At 44.2% G+C, this 17,794-nt stretch overlaps 1 protein-coding gene across 1 annotated transcript in view; it reads left to right on the top strand.

The window, feature by feature from the left end:
* Positions 1–1,854: 1,854 nt before the first annotated feature.
* Positions 1,855–17,794, top strand: part of LOC106579691 (vesicular, overexpressed in cancer, prosurvival protein 1) — a 60,359-nt gene continuing 44,419 nt past the window's right edge. The window contains exons 1-2 of the mRNA XM_014159824.2: positions 1,855–2,260; positions 11,145–11,203. Coding sequence (XP_014015299.1) covers positions 2,210–2,260; positions 11,145–11,203 — 110 coding nt within the window. The 5' untranslated portion in view covers positions 1,855–2,209. The remainder of the gene's footprint in view (positions 2,261–11,144; positions 11,204–17,794) is intronic.

Raw genomic sequence — 17,794 nt, 5'->3', positions numbered from 1 at the left:
TGCGACCTGTATGCTCTCATTGGCTGGCCCTCACTACATATTCGTCACCAAACCCACTGGCTCCAGGTCATCTATAAGTCTTTGCTAGGTAAAGCCCCACCTTATCTCAGCTCACTGGTCACCATAGCAACACCCACCTGTAGCACGCGCCCCAGCCGGTATATTGCACTGGTCATCCCCAAAGCTAACACTTCCTTTGGCTGCCTTTCCTTCCAGTTCTCTGCTGCCAATGACCGGAACGAATTGCAAAAATCTCTGAAGCTGGAGTCTTATATCGCCCTCTCTAACTTTAAGCATCAGCTGTCAGAGCAGCTTACCGATCACTGTACCTGTACACAGCCAATCTGTAAATAGCACACCCAACTTCCTCATCCCCATATTATTACTTACCATCTTGCTCTTTTGCACCCCAGTATCTCTACATGCACATCATCTGCACATCTATCACTCCAGTATTAATGCTAAATTGTAATTATTTTGCCCCTATGGCCTATTTATTGCCTACCTCCCTACTCTTCCACATTTGCACACTGTACATAGATTTTTCTATTTTTCTTTCTATTGTGTTATTGACTGTACGTTTGTTTGTAACTCTGTTGTTGTTTTTGTCGCACTGCTTTGCTTTATCTTGGCCAGGTTGCAGTTGTAAATGAGAACTTGTTCTCAACTGGCCTACCTGGTTAAACAAAGGTGAAATTTAAAAAAATAAAACATGAGGGAGGATGATGTCTTCCCTGTAACGCACAGCGTTGAGATTGCTTGCAATGACAACAAGCTCAGTCCAATGATGCTGTGACACACCGCCCCAGATCATGACGGACCCTCCACCTTCAAATCGAGTATTCCTTCAATGATAAACGCAAATCCGACCATCACACCTGGTGAGACAAAACCGCGACTCGTCAGTGATGAGCACTTTTTGCCAGTCCTGTCTGGTCCAGCGACGGTGGGTTTGTGCCCATAGGCGACGTTGTTGCAGGTGATGTCTGGTGAGAACCTGCCTTACAACAGGGCTACAAGCCCTCAGTCCAGCCTCAGCCTATTGCTGACAGTCTGAGCACTGATGGAGGGATTGTGCATTCCTGGTGTAACTCGGGCAGTTGTTGTTGCCATCCTGTACCTGTCCCGCAGGTGTGATGTTCGGATGTACCGATCCTGTGCAGGTGTTGTTACACGTGGTCTGCCACTGCGAGGACGATCAGCTGTCCGTCCTGTCTCTCTGTAGCGGTGTCATAGGCGTCTCACAGTACGGACATTGCAATTTATTTATTGCCCTGGCCACATCTGCAGTCCTCATGCCTCCTTGCAGCATGCTTAAGTCAAGTTCACACAGATGAGCAGGAACCCTGGTCATCTTTCTTTTGGTGTTTTTCAGAGGCAGTAGAAAGCCCTCTTTAGTGGCCTAAGTTTTCATAACTGTGACCTTAATTGCCAACCGTCTGTAAGCTGTTAGTGTCTTAACGACCTTTCCACAGGTGCATGTTCATTAATTGTTTATGGTTTATTGAACAAGCATGGGAAACAGTGTTTAATAAACCCTTTACAATGAAGATCTGTGAAGTTATTTGGATTTTTACGAATTATCTTTGAAAGACAGGGTCCTGAAAAAAGGACATTTCTTTTTTTGCTGAGTTTAGAAAAGGCTACTGCACCTAGATGAAATGTCAGAGAATCTCATTGCATATAAGATCATGTGGTGTCTTCACTCCCTCTGTGATTATACACATTCGAGTTATCATATTTCACATTTTCAGAACCAAGAATTCCTCAACTGCATTATGGGGAGGGACAGGAGTAGACAACCTTTTGATTCACCTTATTTGATTGACCTAAACAGGAGTGTCTTCCGGGCTGTTTGTCAGCGAAAGGGGGCGTGGATTACCGTAAATCCTAATGTAATGCAGCTGTTAGGATAGCCTGCATAATGCCATTGACCACCTTATTTTTTATCTTTCCTTTGAGCAGTTTTGCTTCAAAATGATATGATCTAATCGCGGAAACAATGCCAGTAGACCAACAGGAACTCGAGCTAACATTGGCGCTGTCACTGCTCCTATCCCGCATTGACAGCTGGGCTACGGGAAGGCTCGTCGGTGGTATGTGATGCGGGAAGATGCTCAACGTTTTGTAGTGGAATGAAATCGACATTGTGATAAGGACTTTGTTCATCTTTTCATTCAAAACGGAGTTTGAAATTCGGCAAGGAGAGATGAAGAATCTACTCCCTGGGATAGTCCTGACGTTTTTGGTATTTTTAGAGGTGAGCAGCCCTTAGACAACATCGGCTATTGCCAACTATATAACGGGCGTTTTATGGGATTACGATGTACCTTTTTGATAAAATTAGAATTTTAATTATGGTGGTAAAGAGAACATTATGACGTGAATGATGCTTTACTGTTAATTTGTCATGGTGGATATATTTAACAATATTTTCAAAGAACGAAGCATCTGCCCCCATCAGATGATATACAGTGTAGGCTACAGTATGATGCAATTTGGCTAACCCTTTGTCTTTCTGTCCATTCCTCCGTAACAAAACGGAACTCTTCATCTACTTAATACTGACCTGATCGAGTGCGAAAATGGTTGCAAGGAAACGATTTTATTTCTGTATCACTGTAAGTGATTCTGCCTGAGTTCCTAACTTTATCATGACCCTTTCAATATCTCTCTTCTTTAACATTTGGAGACGGTATAGGCTTACAAACTCATTCATGAGCCACACATTTGTATGAGAAACATACATGTGGAATTGCCCTCTTGAACCACTGAAAATCATAATGTAAGATTGTTGGAAGACTTTTTTTAGACAATTCCACAATTTTTTTCCCCCCTTATTTTTCAGAAATGAACAATTTTGAATGGTTTTGTAATCTGCCATGGCCTAGTAAAACATATTGTGTGATATATCCATAACACTGCAACAAGCCTGTTTTGGTTTCTGTCGAGTTCATTTTCATTACACTAGATCTTTTATCTTTTCAATTATGCCAAGTCAGTTTAACCTTACTCTGTGCAGGATATCATGCTGTCTAATGTACTTGGCTCATATTTTTTATTTATTTAACTAGGCAAGTCAGTTAAGAATAAATTCTTATTTACAATGACGGCCTTCCTCGGCCAAAGCCTCCCCTAACCCGGACGATGCTGGGCCAATTGTGCGCCGATCACGACTGGTTGTGATACAGCCCAGGATTGAACCAGGGTCTGTAGTGACGCCTCTAGCACTGAGGTGCAGTGCCTTAGACCGCTGCGCCACTCGGGAGCAGCACCCTAAGGATGCTCATGCCCTATAATATTTAATTTCAGTTATGTTATTAAAGTAACTAATGTACAAGGTTTTGTGCTGGTTTAGTCCATGCTTAGTCAAAAACAGACCGTTTAGCACGCATGCAAACTGACACTAACGTTCACTCTGTAAACATACGCTGAAGTTCACGCAATATCCAAATTCTACCATGTCTGCCAATCTACTTTCACCAACCTACTTCACAAGAAGTGTAAAATCTCAGCATAAGAAAATGTATGATTACCACTGAAATTGAAATGCTGTCTTTATTTAATCAAGTAAATAAGTCAAGTAGGGAAAAAGTCTAGGTGCAGGCTGCAATAACTAAGCTTTGCTTGGTCATGAATCCAGAATTGGTGTGCTCAACTCAATTGTCAAATGTCTTTGGGTGCTTAGTTGGAAAGGCATATCAGATGATGTGCTTGGTCATGGACTCCTTTTCGAGGGGGGCGGGAGAGAGAGACTGGCTATACATTTTTAAAGTGGCAGGTTAGTTTTGAGATGAACCTCGCCTGGCCGGCTCACTATGACAGTATAACATGGCAGTGGAAAGCTCCCCGGCAGGAATGTGACCAGAAGCTTCTGGGGTGCTGAAGGTGTCAGGTTCTGCGGTGCTGGAGGTGTCAGGTTCTGTGGTGCTGGAGGTGTCAGGTTCTGCGGTGCTGGAGGTGTCAGGTTCTGCGGTGCTGGAGGTGTCAGGTTCTGCGGTGCTGGAGGGTTTGCGGTTCAGCGACTATATGAGACGAGTCAGCCTCTCCATGCTGGAAGGTCACTGTCCCCCCCCCAGGGTGTGGCTGCATTAACTTCCCTAACACTCTCTGGCACTAAGATAGCAGTTCTGTGACTGGGAGAGAGCTGGATAAGAGCTTAAGCATGGACTGCCTTCCTCACGGGCTCATCTTTGTAGAAGGCGCTATTATGGTTTTGTAAGCTTTTGACTCAGCAGAAATCGAGTGTACATGTTTTGATGTTTCCAGTATGACGTTTGTATCTTATAGCCAAAAAAGCATACCCTACAGTATTGGGCTCTTTGTTACTTTGGATTCCAATAGATAGGGGCTACTGTATATCTTCACAATTCGACTACCAGAATAGCATTAGAGGGAGGAGACCCCACTAGATCTTATTCAACAATGGGTGTTCCTTGAGGGGATTGTACCTCATCTTGTATTATAGTTCTAAACTGATCAGAGGTATTAGGATAAATTCTGGGTTATCACCACCGCTTCAGCTAGCTTCCACTGTCACATTGGGGCGGTAGGGTAGCCTAGTGGTTAGAGTGTAGAGGTGGCAGGGTAGCCTAGTGGGGTAGCCTAGTGGATTCCCTGTGGCTAAGTTGGTAGAGCATGGTGTTTGCAACGCCAGGGTTGTGGGTTCGATTCCCACGGGGGCCAGTACGAAAAAAAGAAGAAAAAAATGTCTTGGCTTGGTCAATGTCTTGAAACGTGGAGGGCCAGTTTTGTTATATATTTGGTTGCGGAATTGTATTGTTGGCAGTATGACAACAAAGAGGGGTTCGGTCTGGGCTTGGTTGGTATACCGAGGTATTTTGGAATACTGTTGGGTATGACTTTCAGTATGGGGGGAGTAGGAGTAGGGACATGCAAGGTCATGGCTACATTTTAAAAATGTATATGATCACAACTGAGGTTGGTTGTCGTGAGTCAAACAGTATCTCATTGACTTGACAATTTTATAATCTAGTAAATGTAATAGTAGTCTTACCATTATGACTCTACCTCCATTGTCTATGATTTATGACCCAGCTACAGTACAGTGATATGATATGACTAATGAATGACTGGTTGGATTAATGCAGTAGTTTTAAAATAATTTAATAATCCTTTTGGATGGCAAATTAGCTTTGTGATCCTCTTTTGATGGATTTCCCCACTTTACTTTACATAAAACCAGCCATAAAACTGTCCGATCGCGTCAACTGTGAGTGAATAAAATCTCTGGAGTATTTTTATCACTTTAAAAGGCTTCAAATGGCTGAGGCTGAATATAAAGAGGCAGTTATACTCCTAAACAAATAACACTTGTCCTCCCAAAATCCAGGCCCATCTGGGACAAAACCAAGCAGGATGCCGCAGTTTTTCTGTTGTATAACGGTCACTCACTCGGTTGGGCCTTCAGCTACAGAGAAAATAGCCGACCAAGCAACTGACGCTCTGCAGGTCTTCAGATACTACATTAGAGGGACAATTTAACATATTTGCAAACTCCCCTGCTTTAACTAAGCGTGTGCAGTGGGAGTGTTGTGGTCTTTGTGGTTGCCTGGGTATCTGAAGGGGTCTCAGCTCCACAGCTCTGTAGTAGCTGTGGACCCTGCTGTTTGGCAGTGCCACAGTGGGGAGTTTGGTCCCACAAACAGGCAGTTTGTTCCAACCATGGCGGCCCTCTCCCTGCCAGGGCTTCCCTGCCAGGGCTTCCCTGCCAGGGTGTCCCCGTATTGTCCATTCTTCCCAACAGCCGACCCCCTGCCAAATGCTCAATTGTATGGCCCTAGTCCCAACCTTCAATGACTGTCCCCCTTCTCTGGTGGTGAGAGCTAGGAAACATCCTAGGGTCGTTAAGCGGTAGAACCAGTGATCTACTCTGAACGCAACACGTAAAGTGTTTGTCCCATGTTTTATGAGCTGAAATAAAAGATCCCCAAAATGTTCCTTACACACAAAAGGCAGGATTGATTCTACATTTGCATTTTAGGTATCGATATGACATGTGGCGGCGCCTAATCAGTCAGTTCTGTACTCGCCTGGCTAGGGCTGGGCGATATGGCCCAAATATTATATCACAGTATTTACATTTTTTTTTTTTAAATGGACGTTATGACAGTATTATTGAATAGTTAAAGTTGTACATTTGCTTTATGAGTTGTGAGTGATCCTAGGGTGGAAACACATACATTCTTTCTCCATTCTGATTGGTTAATACTGTTCAATTCAACCAAAACAAATTTCAGCACTTTTATCATTTCTGCATTTCCTGCACTCAATTGCGGTGGTGGAAAAAATACCCAGTTGTCATACTTGAATAAAAGTAAAGATGCGTTAAGTGAGTCACCCAGTAAAATACTACTTGAGCAAAAGTCTAAAAGTATTTGGTTTTTAAATATACTTAAGTATCAAAAGTAAATGTAATTGTTAAAATGTACTTAAGTATCAAAAGTAAAAGTATAAATCATTTCAAATTCCTTATTAATCAAATCAGATGGCACTATTTTCTTGTTTATTTATGGATAGCCAGGGGCACACTCCAACAGTCAGACAATTTACAAACAAAGCATTTGTGTTTAGTGAGTATTCCAGATCAGAGGTAGTAGATGACCAGGGATGTTTTCTTGACAAGTGTGTGAATTGGAACATTTTCCTGTCCTGCTAAGCATTCAAAATGTAACGAGTACTTTTAGGTGTCAGGGAAAATGTATGGAGTAAAAAGTACAGTATTTTATTCAGGAATGTAGTGAAGTAAATGTTGTCAAAAATAAAAATAGTAAAGTACAGATAGCAAAAGAATATGACTTAAGTAGTACTTGAAATGATTTTTACTTAAGTACTTTACACCACTACTCAATTGAGGTAATTTCCACACTGCCACGTAGGGCTGCACGATATGGGCAAATAATATAGGACTTATTTTTAACCAAATGTTGCAATTGTGATTTGACTTGCGAATTAGAGCAAAACTGTTGGAATCATGGAAATATTATGACTATTCTAATTCTATAGTTAGAATATAATAGTGGGCACTTTGAATACAGTGTTGTTTGAGATGACAATGAATTAAAATGCATGGGGAGGAGTTATTGTGACAGGGTAGGAACTAAAGTGTTGATAAGTGTTTCCTAGGGGACCCTATAAGCTTTGGCTACATTGCATGTTTTCTCTTATCTACTTCATGTAGCTAACATATTCTTGCTTTGCATAGTCCTCTTTGATTTAGAAGATACTGTTGTACAAACAACATGCTGATTTTAGGTCTAAACCATCACTGGTATTATCAGGCTGTATTAGCTAGCTACGTTTGCTCTTACTCAGTGCATTTATTAGCTAGCTAGCTATTAGCATTAGCGGCTAACAATTAGCATCTCACAAGATTTAGGGCAACATGCTAAGAAAAGACAAACTAGCTGTTTGCTGATATAAGAAACAGAAACTAATAGTGTCATTATAGAACGCTAGTGGATTTATATTAGGATCAAAGTGAAAACAGTGTTGTTGTCATCAACATTGTTGCATGTGCTGCTTTGACCATGCAGACTGAAGGCAAGTGTCTCGTGGTTGAGGAGCATCAAATGCTCTCCTTGAGTGACAGGGGGCATGGCTAGGTCTGTGTGGAAAGTGCCACGGAGAGAAGGAGCGGAGAGAGATCACTCAAGTAGTGAAGTAAACTATAAAAATTGACATTACACATGGTGTATCACATTTAACAAACCAAACATTCAAATACAGGTATAAAACGTAAAGTAAAACCCAAACCGGTCTCTGCATCATAAAATACGGTATACCGCCCAGCCCTACGCCTGGCTGAGTGGGAGTGGGGGTGGAATGAGCGAGCTCGCCTGGCAAGCAGAGCGCAAAACCCGTGGGAAAATGAAACTTGGTAGTCTGCCTGGAAATTAATTTTCTAATATTTTTCATAAACATATTTGAGAGTGCCAACTTCAAGTACTTTAAGCACCTTAAGCTTGGGTAGGGATGTGTTGTGTGGGGTAGTGTAGTATTCGCTCAAGTTTTGAGCACAAATTTGTTTATATCCCTGTTAGTGAGCATTTTTCCTTTGCCAAGATAATCCACCCACCTGACAGGTGTGGCAGATCAAGAAGATGATTAAACAGCATGATCATTACACAGTGGCACCTTGTGCTGGGGAAAATAAAAGGCCACTAAAATGTCTAGTTCTATCACTCAACACAATGCTATAGATGTTTTGAGGGAGCGTGCAATTGGCATGCTGACTGCAGGAATGTCCACTGGAGCTGTTTCCAGATAATTGAATGTTGATTTCTCTACCATAAGCCGTCGTTTTAGAGAATTTGGCAGTATGTCCAACCGGCCTCGCAACCGAAGACCACGTATAACCATGCCAGCCCAGGACCTCCGCGTCAACCACCTTCACCTGCGGGATCATCTGATGAGACCAGCTGCCCATACAACTGATGAAACTGTGGGATTGCACAACCAAATAATTTCTGAACAAATTGTCAAACTGTCTTAAGGAAGCTTTATGTTCATCGTCATCACCAGGGTCTTGACCTAACTGCAATTCAGTGGGCAAATGCTCACCTTCGATGGCCACTGGCACGCTGGAGAAGTGTGCTCTTCACAGATAAATCCTGATTTCAACTGTACCGGGCAGTTGGCAGACAGTGTGTATGGCGTAGTGTGGGCAAGCGGTTTGCTGATGGCAACGTTTTGAACAGAGTGACCCGTGGTGGGGTGATGGTATGGGCAGGCATAAGCTATGGACAACGAACACAATTGCATTTTATTGACGGCAATTTGAATGCACAGAGATACCGTGACGAGATCCTGAGGCCCATTGTCATGCCATTCATCCGCCGCCATCACCTCATGTTTCAGCATGATAATGCACGGCCGCATGTCGCAAGGATCTGTACACAATTCCTGGAAGCTGAAAATGTCCCAGTTCTTCTATGGCCTGCATACTCACCAGACATGTCACCCATTGAGCATGTTTAGGATGCTCTGGATCAATGTGTTCCAGTTACCGCCAATATCCGGGAGCTTCGCACAGCCATTGAAGAGGAGTGGGACAACATTCCACATGTCACAATCAACAGCCTGAACAACTCTATGTGAAGGAGATGCTGCATGAGGCAAATGGGGGTCACACCAGATCCTGACTGGTTTTCTGATCCACATCCCTACCTTTTTTAAGGTATCTGTGACCAACAGATGCATATCTGTATTCCCAGTCATGTGAAATCCATAGTTTAGGGCCTATTTAAATTGACTGATTTTCTTAGGAGCTGTAACTCAGTAAAATTGTTGAAATTGCGTTTGTATTTTCTTTTGTGTGTGTGTGTGTGTGTGTGTGTGTATAAACCCTGTATTGCTGACACTATGTATTGGCCAATGAGAGGCTTTGAAGCCACCGGTTGTCTCTAATGGCATTCCTCTGAAGAAGCAGTCCTCCATAGGAATGAATGGAGTCCAACAGTATTTAAATTAAATGTTTCAAGGACAAAATTGGCTCATAATAAAAAATATATGCATTAAGGTGTCTAATAGAATAAACATGGCAAAAACAAATGTTTGGTGGGGTGTACCAAAAGGGAGGCACGGTGGCTTCAAAACAGCGCCCCTTGTCACTCACCGTGTGTGTGGGTATAACTCATTGGGTAGAACCCACATCCGTTGTGGCCACACATTGTGGGGGAAAACACATGACACAAACCACAAAGGGGATTCCTGGATGCTCCTGGGATAAAATGTCACCTCAGCCTGCCATCCATCCGTCCGTGATTTTGCTCCAGCCAGTCCGTTGGCGGCCATTTTCACTTCTCTATAAAAGCCTCTCCACCCACACCTCCAAAGACGAGCCAGGCTTCATTGTCTTCTTTAGTTAATCTCTCACCTCGTTGAGAGATGTATTTGGGTGCACCTCAATAGTCTGACTTTTTTCCACAACTGGGCAGGTGAGCGCAGTAGGGCATGGTCACCTATTCTGAGCCAGCCACAGACTATTGAGATGCAGCCCATGTCTGACTTTATAGCCTTTATGTTGGAGGCCAGTGGATTTCGGTTACATTGAAGAGCAAAGGGGCATTTTTTTTGTTTTTAGTTAGGCAACACTGTATGATCCACTATGCTGTTTACACTCTACATCTGTCATATCACTGAGTCGACAGTGAGACTTTGGCGGAGGACTGTATTGTGTGTTGCATAAAGCCAGGGCTGCCAGAGAGAAGCTGTATGTATGATTCAAAACAGCAAGAATATTTGCATGGGTTAACAGACCCATAAAGGTTGTTCATTTGCTCATAGACAAACAGATCATCGAGACACTGCAAACCATACCAGTTTCAGTACTGTATTATAACCAATGTGATTTTCATATGTGAACAGAGCGGTTTCATTTATCTTTCAAAGCTTCAATGTGGTGCCTCATTTTTAATGAAAAGCATTACTTGCGCATAACGCCCTGGAGGTTATGCCTGGCCTTGTGGCATTGCACTCCTAGGACAGATCCTCCTTTTCCTCATCTTGCCTCTTTTTTTTTTTATCGCTCCTTGCTTTGTGTAGAACGGATGGAGAGCGCTCTACTAAGCTACAAAGCACATCTTATGAGGGCCATAAAACTGAAATATGCCTTACGCTTTACAGAGACTGCCTCAGTCAGCATTTTGATAGAGGGCGGTTGGAGGCAGCTGCGTAGTGTTGCCGCGAGGCGTATTGATTAAGAAACAACTGCTGCCTGGGATGAACGAAGCCTGGCGTAATGGGATGCAGGCAGATGGCACGCCGCTCTGAAATGGTTTGTTGGTACGCTCTTTATCGCAAGACGGTATCAAATTCTTATCCAATTCTCTGTAGGCGGAGAAAATCATCTCTTCAACAGTGAAGCCCAGAGCATATGCCGATTCGTCTAGCACTAGATTGACAGAGAATGGTTATTAAACAACCTGGTTGAAGCCTGAAATAACGAGACTTAGTAAATGTGGGCCTGAAGCCGATGCCAGGTCATACCGTCTGCATTGTGGGAGAAATGGTCTGTCCAATGGCAGGTCATAGTCTGCACTGTGGGTGGGACGAGGGAGTATTTATTAATTTTTTCATTGTGTAAAGAGCATGGACTTACTTTCTTTCTCTCCCTCTTGCAGTGCATAGAGGCCAAAAAGTACTGCTGGTATTTTGAAGGCGGATACCCCATCTACTTTATGTAAGTACCATCTGCCACAGTATGTATTGTACTGTACATAGCCAATTTTATGATATTGTGATAGGTAACAAGCCACATACCGCCAAATGGTGGCGTCTTATGAATAACCATCATTTTGTTTGATTTAACATTTCTATTCAGAGGAACCATAGTGTCTGAGGCAGTCATCTCATCTGAGTCAACACAAATGTCTTTTGTCAAGGCTTACCATACATATGTGTGAGAATGTGGCCATTTCACCTGTTAATGTCACAGTCCAGCAGGCTAAGCAATCTTGCATTTCCCTTCCCTCTGACCGGGGCCTTTAATTCAGACCCCATCTCCTCTGGTTAAAGCTGTACTATGCAGAAATCGCTCTGCCATTTCCTGGTTGCTAAAACTCTTGATAATTCGCCTAGTTTCAGTTTGTGACAAAACAAGCACAAGTGTTGATTTTGATTTATTAGGATCCCTATTAGCCGACAGCAATGGAGACAGCTAGTCTTACTGGGGTCTGACACACATACTGTAACGACAAAGATGTTACAGACAAAACACTTTACAATTTAGTGTGTGTGTGTGAGTCATTGTACCATCTAAATCTCTGAAATATATATATTCCATAAACAAAAATATTGTATTTTCAGCTGTTAGAAGCTGGTGTACAAAACAAAATAAAAGACCCAAAAACTAAACTTAAAAATGGGAAATATAGAAACACTGCACATAGAACAGATCTAATGTTCTTAGACTTGCTTTCAATTAGAATGACAGATCAAAATGTAATTATGTATCTTTCGTCTCCGTTTCATAATTTTCCTTCATGTCGCAAGAGGCTGAATGTAGCTCACAGGAGAAAGCATCCGAGCGAGCGGAATAACGCCCCTCTTTCTACATGTAGCCCAACGGTCTGCTTTGAACGAGTGACATTTTCCTGCCTGTAGCATTGAAGGCAAGTGTAGCCAGCGAGCATCTGGACTCCCTTGATTTAATTGTTTTTATTTTTTTATAAATGTGCCAATCAGCGTTGAGCTAAACTGAGTGAGCTCAACTCTGAATGGTCCTGGAGCACCAAAAAAAAAAAAAAAAAAAAAAAAAAGTGTCAAGGGAAGCCGGCTTGGATTTGGTGTCACTTGAATTGTTCCATCTCGTTGTGTTGTCCTCTGGTGGGTAGCTAAAATTGGCCTTTTTCTTAAATTAGCCATGATGGAGATAGGGATTTGGACTTGTGGTTTTACTTAATTCTCCGTACTGGCTAATGATTATAACGGCGATTCTGATCCAACCATTAATTCTTACATTGTTGTGCCTCTGGCCTGAGAGGATGTTAGTTCAATATGTAGCTAGATGTAGAAGGCTAATGTTAACTAGCTAACGTTGCCTATGAATACGCACGCACACAGAAATCAGAACCATGGACAGACACATATTTAGCTTATGTTGATTTGAACTACATTTGTTTTTGGTATCTTTTAGTTGTCACTGTATTAGACTAAGCAGAGGTGATTTGATGTTGAAATGATCCTGGAATAGTGGAAGCGGCTCTTGTTTTCTTTACGACTTGCTGTAACTCTCAGTGGTTCTAAGTCAATAGCGGTTTAGTTGTCCGAAAATGTCGGAAACATTAACTTGCTTGACCAAGCTATAGGTCATGTAACTGTCTGTTAATGTACATGCTATATGCTTTGTGGACTTGACTGGACAGAGGTTGCTATCCGGTTTTGTGATAAACAGGTGTGGTTAAATTTATTCTGCCACAGTCGTTTTGTCACGGTCGCAAGGCATATGAATTAACAACGCGGGGGGCTTGGCTTCCCCAATGATTTTACCCACACACCTCTACTGCTATAACTATATATATTTTCTATGTGAATTTGATCGCCCAAAAAGTTACATGTTGCAGCTTTAAGCTTCCCATCCATTCTCCCTCGCTGGTAACTACCGGTGTCGGCCATTGTTCAATAAAATGAGAGTGTGTGCCTCTGAAGATATATATCATGTAGGTAATGGAATGAGGGTGTGCACCTCTGAAGTGATATATCATGTGGGTAATGGAATGAGGGTGTGCACCTCTGAAGAGAGATATCATGTAGGTAATGGAATGAGGGTGTGTGCCTCTGAAGAGATATATCATGTAGGTAATGGAATGAGGGTGTGCGCCTCTGGAGAGATATAACGTAGGTAATGGAATGAGGGTGTGTGCCTCTGAAGAGATATAACATGTAGGTAATGGAATGAGGGTGTGCACCTCTGAAGAGATATCATGTAGGTAATGGAATGAGGATGTGCACCTCTGCCTTTAAGCGCCTGACTGTGGACCACATATGCCCCCTGGTGCCATGCCACTCTCTGTCTATTCCCCTACTGTCTCCCTCTCTGTATCCAGCTTACTGTCAAAAATGATAACAATCCTTTAAAAACACAAAATGAGTATGTAGCTGCTGTGCTATCAGAGTGAAACTACACAACCCATCATACACAGACCAGAGTGAAACTACACAACCCATCATACACAGACCAGAGTGAAACTACACAACCCATCATACACAGACCAGAGTGAAACTACACAGACCAGAGTGAAACTACACAGACCAGAGTGAAACTACACAGACCAGAGTGAAACTACACAACCCATCATACACAGACCATCATACACGGACCAGAGTAAAACTACACAGACCAGAGTACTGTGTGTACTGGCAGCACTGGTGTTCAGTCTTTACATGAGGAAACAGTGGGTGAATCAGATCATGCCTCCCAGCTGTTTACTGTCCAATGGTGTCTATGGGTAAAGGGGGGGGGGGCAAGTCTTAAAGTCCCAGCCCTGGTTAGAGGGCAGATCATCTGGGGCTCCTGATTAATGCACAGGTCTCTGACTGCATGCTCCAGAAGGGATTCCCCTCGCCCACAGCCAAACGCCAGAGCTTTGTGCTTGGGGCTTTAAAAGATGCAGGTTCCCCCTAAGGGGCCAGGCAAGAGTTCACTGAGCAGGAACCAATTATAGATAGCGCATTTCTGAGGCCTGGAATAAGTGTTGGATTTTCATTTGCATCCACCCCGCTGTAGCGCTAATCATTCTACCCATCTGGATTTAATGCCTCCAGCCACGGCGAGTGTGACGTCCGGGGACATATCGTGCCGTAGCAGCGAATGACGACGTGGCGGATGGAATGCGGCTGGGTTATGTACAGTGGTAATGCAATGAAGGGCTTTTGAGGCATTAGGAAAACGTGGCCATCAGTTGGAGAGAAGCAAAGGCAGAAGTGTTGGTTTGACACTGATCCCGTTCCCACACCTTCATATACACACACGTGCCTGGTCATTGCTCAGCCCCACTGCAGCCTAAACTTTGTTGTGAACGTTCAGAGGATGATGTGGCGATCCCTGTTGCTTCCTGATATCAACCCTAATGTCTCTATCACTGTCATTTCTCTCCCACTGTCAGGGAAATTGCTCGTTGGCAATTGAGTGTGTGTGTGTGACTTTTGCAGATACCCAAATCACTGCTTCTTCTCTCAAGCCATCAGTGTTTTTCTAGTAGGTGAGTTGCCATGTCTCTCACATGTTTACTGTAGACATTATTAAAACATACAGTCCCCGCCGGTGGCCACCGTCCACTGATGGCACACACTTGAGTTAACTGTCACATCAGTGTTATTCTGTTCTCTGATTTCAGCATTAGTTCTGCTTTCCCTCTCTCTCCCTTCCTCTTGCTCTTCTGTCTCTTTTCTCCCCCTCTGTCGCTCTCTCTCTTTCTTCTTCCTTCCTTCCCTCCTCTCCTGTCTCCTTCCTGCCTTCCCTCATTCAGATTAAACATTTGTGTTAGGGTAAAATCCAGGGTTTCATGATTTAGAGGACCTTGGCTCGGCCGCACCAGTTCGTAAATCACTTCATCTCCTTCTCTCGTTTCTCTTATCAATGTACTGAAGAGTGGGCCTATTCTGAATAATATCTGTCCAAAGGCAGCAGCGGGAGGCAACAAAGTGAACCTAGTTTTTGTGTACACAGCAGGTGTGCCTCATAGGGGCATGAAGAATACAGGTGAGGCTGAGTTTTTTTTCAGAATGGGAGCCTGCTGGAGCGGCTATATGGGTCCAGAATGGGAGTCTGCTGGAGCGGCTATATGGATCCAGAATGGGAGTCTGCTGGAGCGGCTATATGGGTCCAGAATGGGAGTCTGCTGGAGCGGCTATATGGGTCCAGAATGGGAGTCTGCTGGAGCGGCTATATGGGTCCAGAATGGGAGTCTGCTGGAGCGGCTATATGGGTCCACAATGGGAGTCTGCTGGAGCGGCTATATGGGTCCAGAATGGGAGTCTGCTGGAGCGGCTATATGGGTCCAAAATGGGAGTCTGCTGACGCGGCTATATGGGTCCAAAATGGGAGTCTGCTGGAGCGGCTATATGGGTCCACAATGGGAGTCTGCTGGAGCGGCTATATGGGTCCACAATGGGAGTCTGCTGGAGCGGCTATATGGGTCCAGAATGGGAGTCTGCTGGAGTGGCTATATGGGTCCAGAATGGGAGTCTGCTGGAGCGGCTATATGGGTCCAAAATGGGAGCCTGCTGGAGCGGCTATATGGGTCCAGAATGGGAGCCTGCTGGAGCGGCTATATGGGTCCAGAATGGGAGCCTGCTGGAGCGGCTATATGGGTCCAGAATGGGAGCCTGCTGGAGCGGCTATATGGGTCCAGAATGGGAGCCTGCTGGAGCGGCTATATGGGTCCAGAATGGGAGCCTGCTGGAGCGGCTATATGGGTCCAGAATGGGAGCCTGCTGGAGCGGCTATATGGGTCCAGAATGGGAGTCTGCTGGAGCGGCTATATGGGTCCACAATGGGAGTCTGCTGGAGCGGCTATATGGGTCCAGAATGGGAGTCTGCTGGAGCGGCTATATGGGTCCAAAATGGGAGTCTGCTGACGCGGCTATATGGGTCCAAAATGGGAGTCTGCTGGAGCGGCTATATGGGTCCACAATGGGAGTCTGCTGGAGCGGCTATATGGGTCCACAATGGGAGTCTGCTGGAGCGGCTATATGGGTCCAGAATGGGAGCCTGCTGGAGCGGCTATATGGGTCCAGAATGGGAGTCTGCTGGAGCGGCTATATGGGTCCAGAATGGGAGCCTGCTGGAGCGGCTATATGGGTCCGGAATGGGAGTCTGCTGGAGCGGCTATATGGGTCCAGAATGGGAGTCTGTTAGACAGCTAATTCTTTATCCTCAATATAGCAGGGGGTGTAAAGTCATAACCCAGCTTACACATAGAGCTGGTTGGGGTATTCATTATTTTCCTTTATATAACTATACTTAGGTATTCACATCCACTCCATGTGCATCTATGTTTCTTCAACAGTTCTATCCTCCCAGAGACAGTGGTCCCAGACCACATAGACAATTCAGAAATGCCTATAGACTGCTACTTCCTATACATATCAAACACCCCGTGTTCAATAACACTCATATTATTAGTAGTACTCCGAGACTAAGATGGGTGGTGGTGGACCGAACCCCTGGATAACGTTATAGATGGGTGGTGGACGGAACCCCTGGATAACGTTATAGATGGGTGGTGGACTGAACCCCTGGATAACGTTATAGATGGGGGGGGGGAGTCTGCTTACACAGAACTGGACAACTCAACTCACATTCACTCCACATTCACACTAGAGCTAGTACCCTGATGACTGTAGTATGCTAAACTCTCGACAAACCATTTTTGTGTGGACCTCGCTTTGTGTGCAGGGGCATTGTCATGCTGAAACAGGAAAGGGCTGTCCCCAAACTGTTGCCACAAAGTTGGAAGCACAGAATCGTCTAGAATATCATTGTATGCTGTAGGGTTAAGATTTACCTTCACTGGAACTAAGGGTACTAGTCCAAACCATGGAAAACAGCCCCAGACCATTCTTCCTCCTCCACCAAACTTTACAGTTGGCACTATGCAGGTAGCGTTCTCCTGGCATCCACCAAAACCAGATTAATCCGTCGGAGTGCCAGATGTTGAAGTGTGATTCATCACTCAAGAGAGCGCTTTTCCACTGCTCCAAAGTCCAATGGTGGTGAGCTTTTAACCACTCCAAACAATGCTTGGCATTGCGCATGGTGATCTTAGGCTTGTGTGCGGCTGCTCGGCCATGGAAACCCATTTCATGAACCTCCCAATGAACAATTGTTGTGCTGACATTGCTTCCAGAGGCAGTTTGGAACCCGGTAGTGAGTGTTGCAACCGAGGACCAATTTAAAATGTTTTTTGTTTTTTATATATACGCACGTTGGCAGTCCTGTTCTGTTTGCTTGTGTGGCCTACCACTTCGCGGCTGAGCCGTTGTTGCTTCTAGACGTTTCAACTTCACAATAACAGCACTTACAGATAACAGGTGTCTAGCAGGGAAAAACATTTACGAACTCACTCGTTGGAATGGTGGTGTCCTATGACTCTGCCACATTGAAAGTCACTGAGCTCTTCAGTAAGGCCATTTTACTGCCAAATGTTTGACTGTGGAAATCACATGGATGTGTGGATGCATGGATGTCAATTTTTATACACCTGTCAACAATGGGTGTGGCTGAAATGGCCGACTCCACTAATTTGAAGGGGGTGTCCATTTTTCATGA

This window comes from Salmo salar, chromosome ssa19 (assembly GCF_905237065.1).
Source record: "Salmo salar chromosome ssa19, Ssal_v3.1, whole genome shotgun sequence".
NCBI lineage: Eukaryota > Metazoa > Chordata > Actinopteri > Salmoniformes > Salmonidae > Salmo > Salmo salar.
This window is presented reverse-complemented; position numbering and strand designations above follow the sequence as displayed.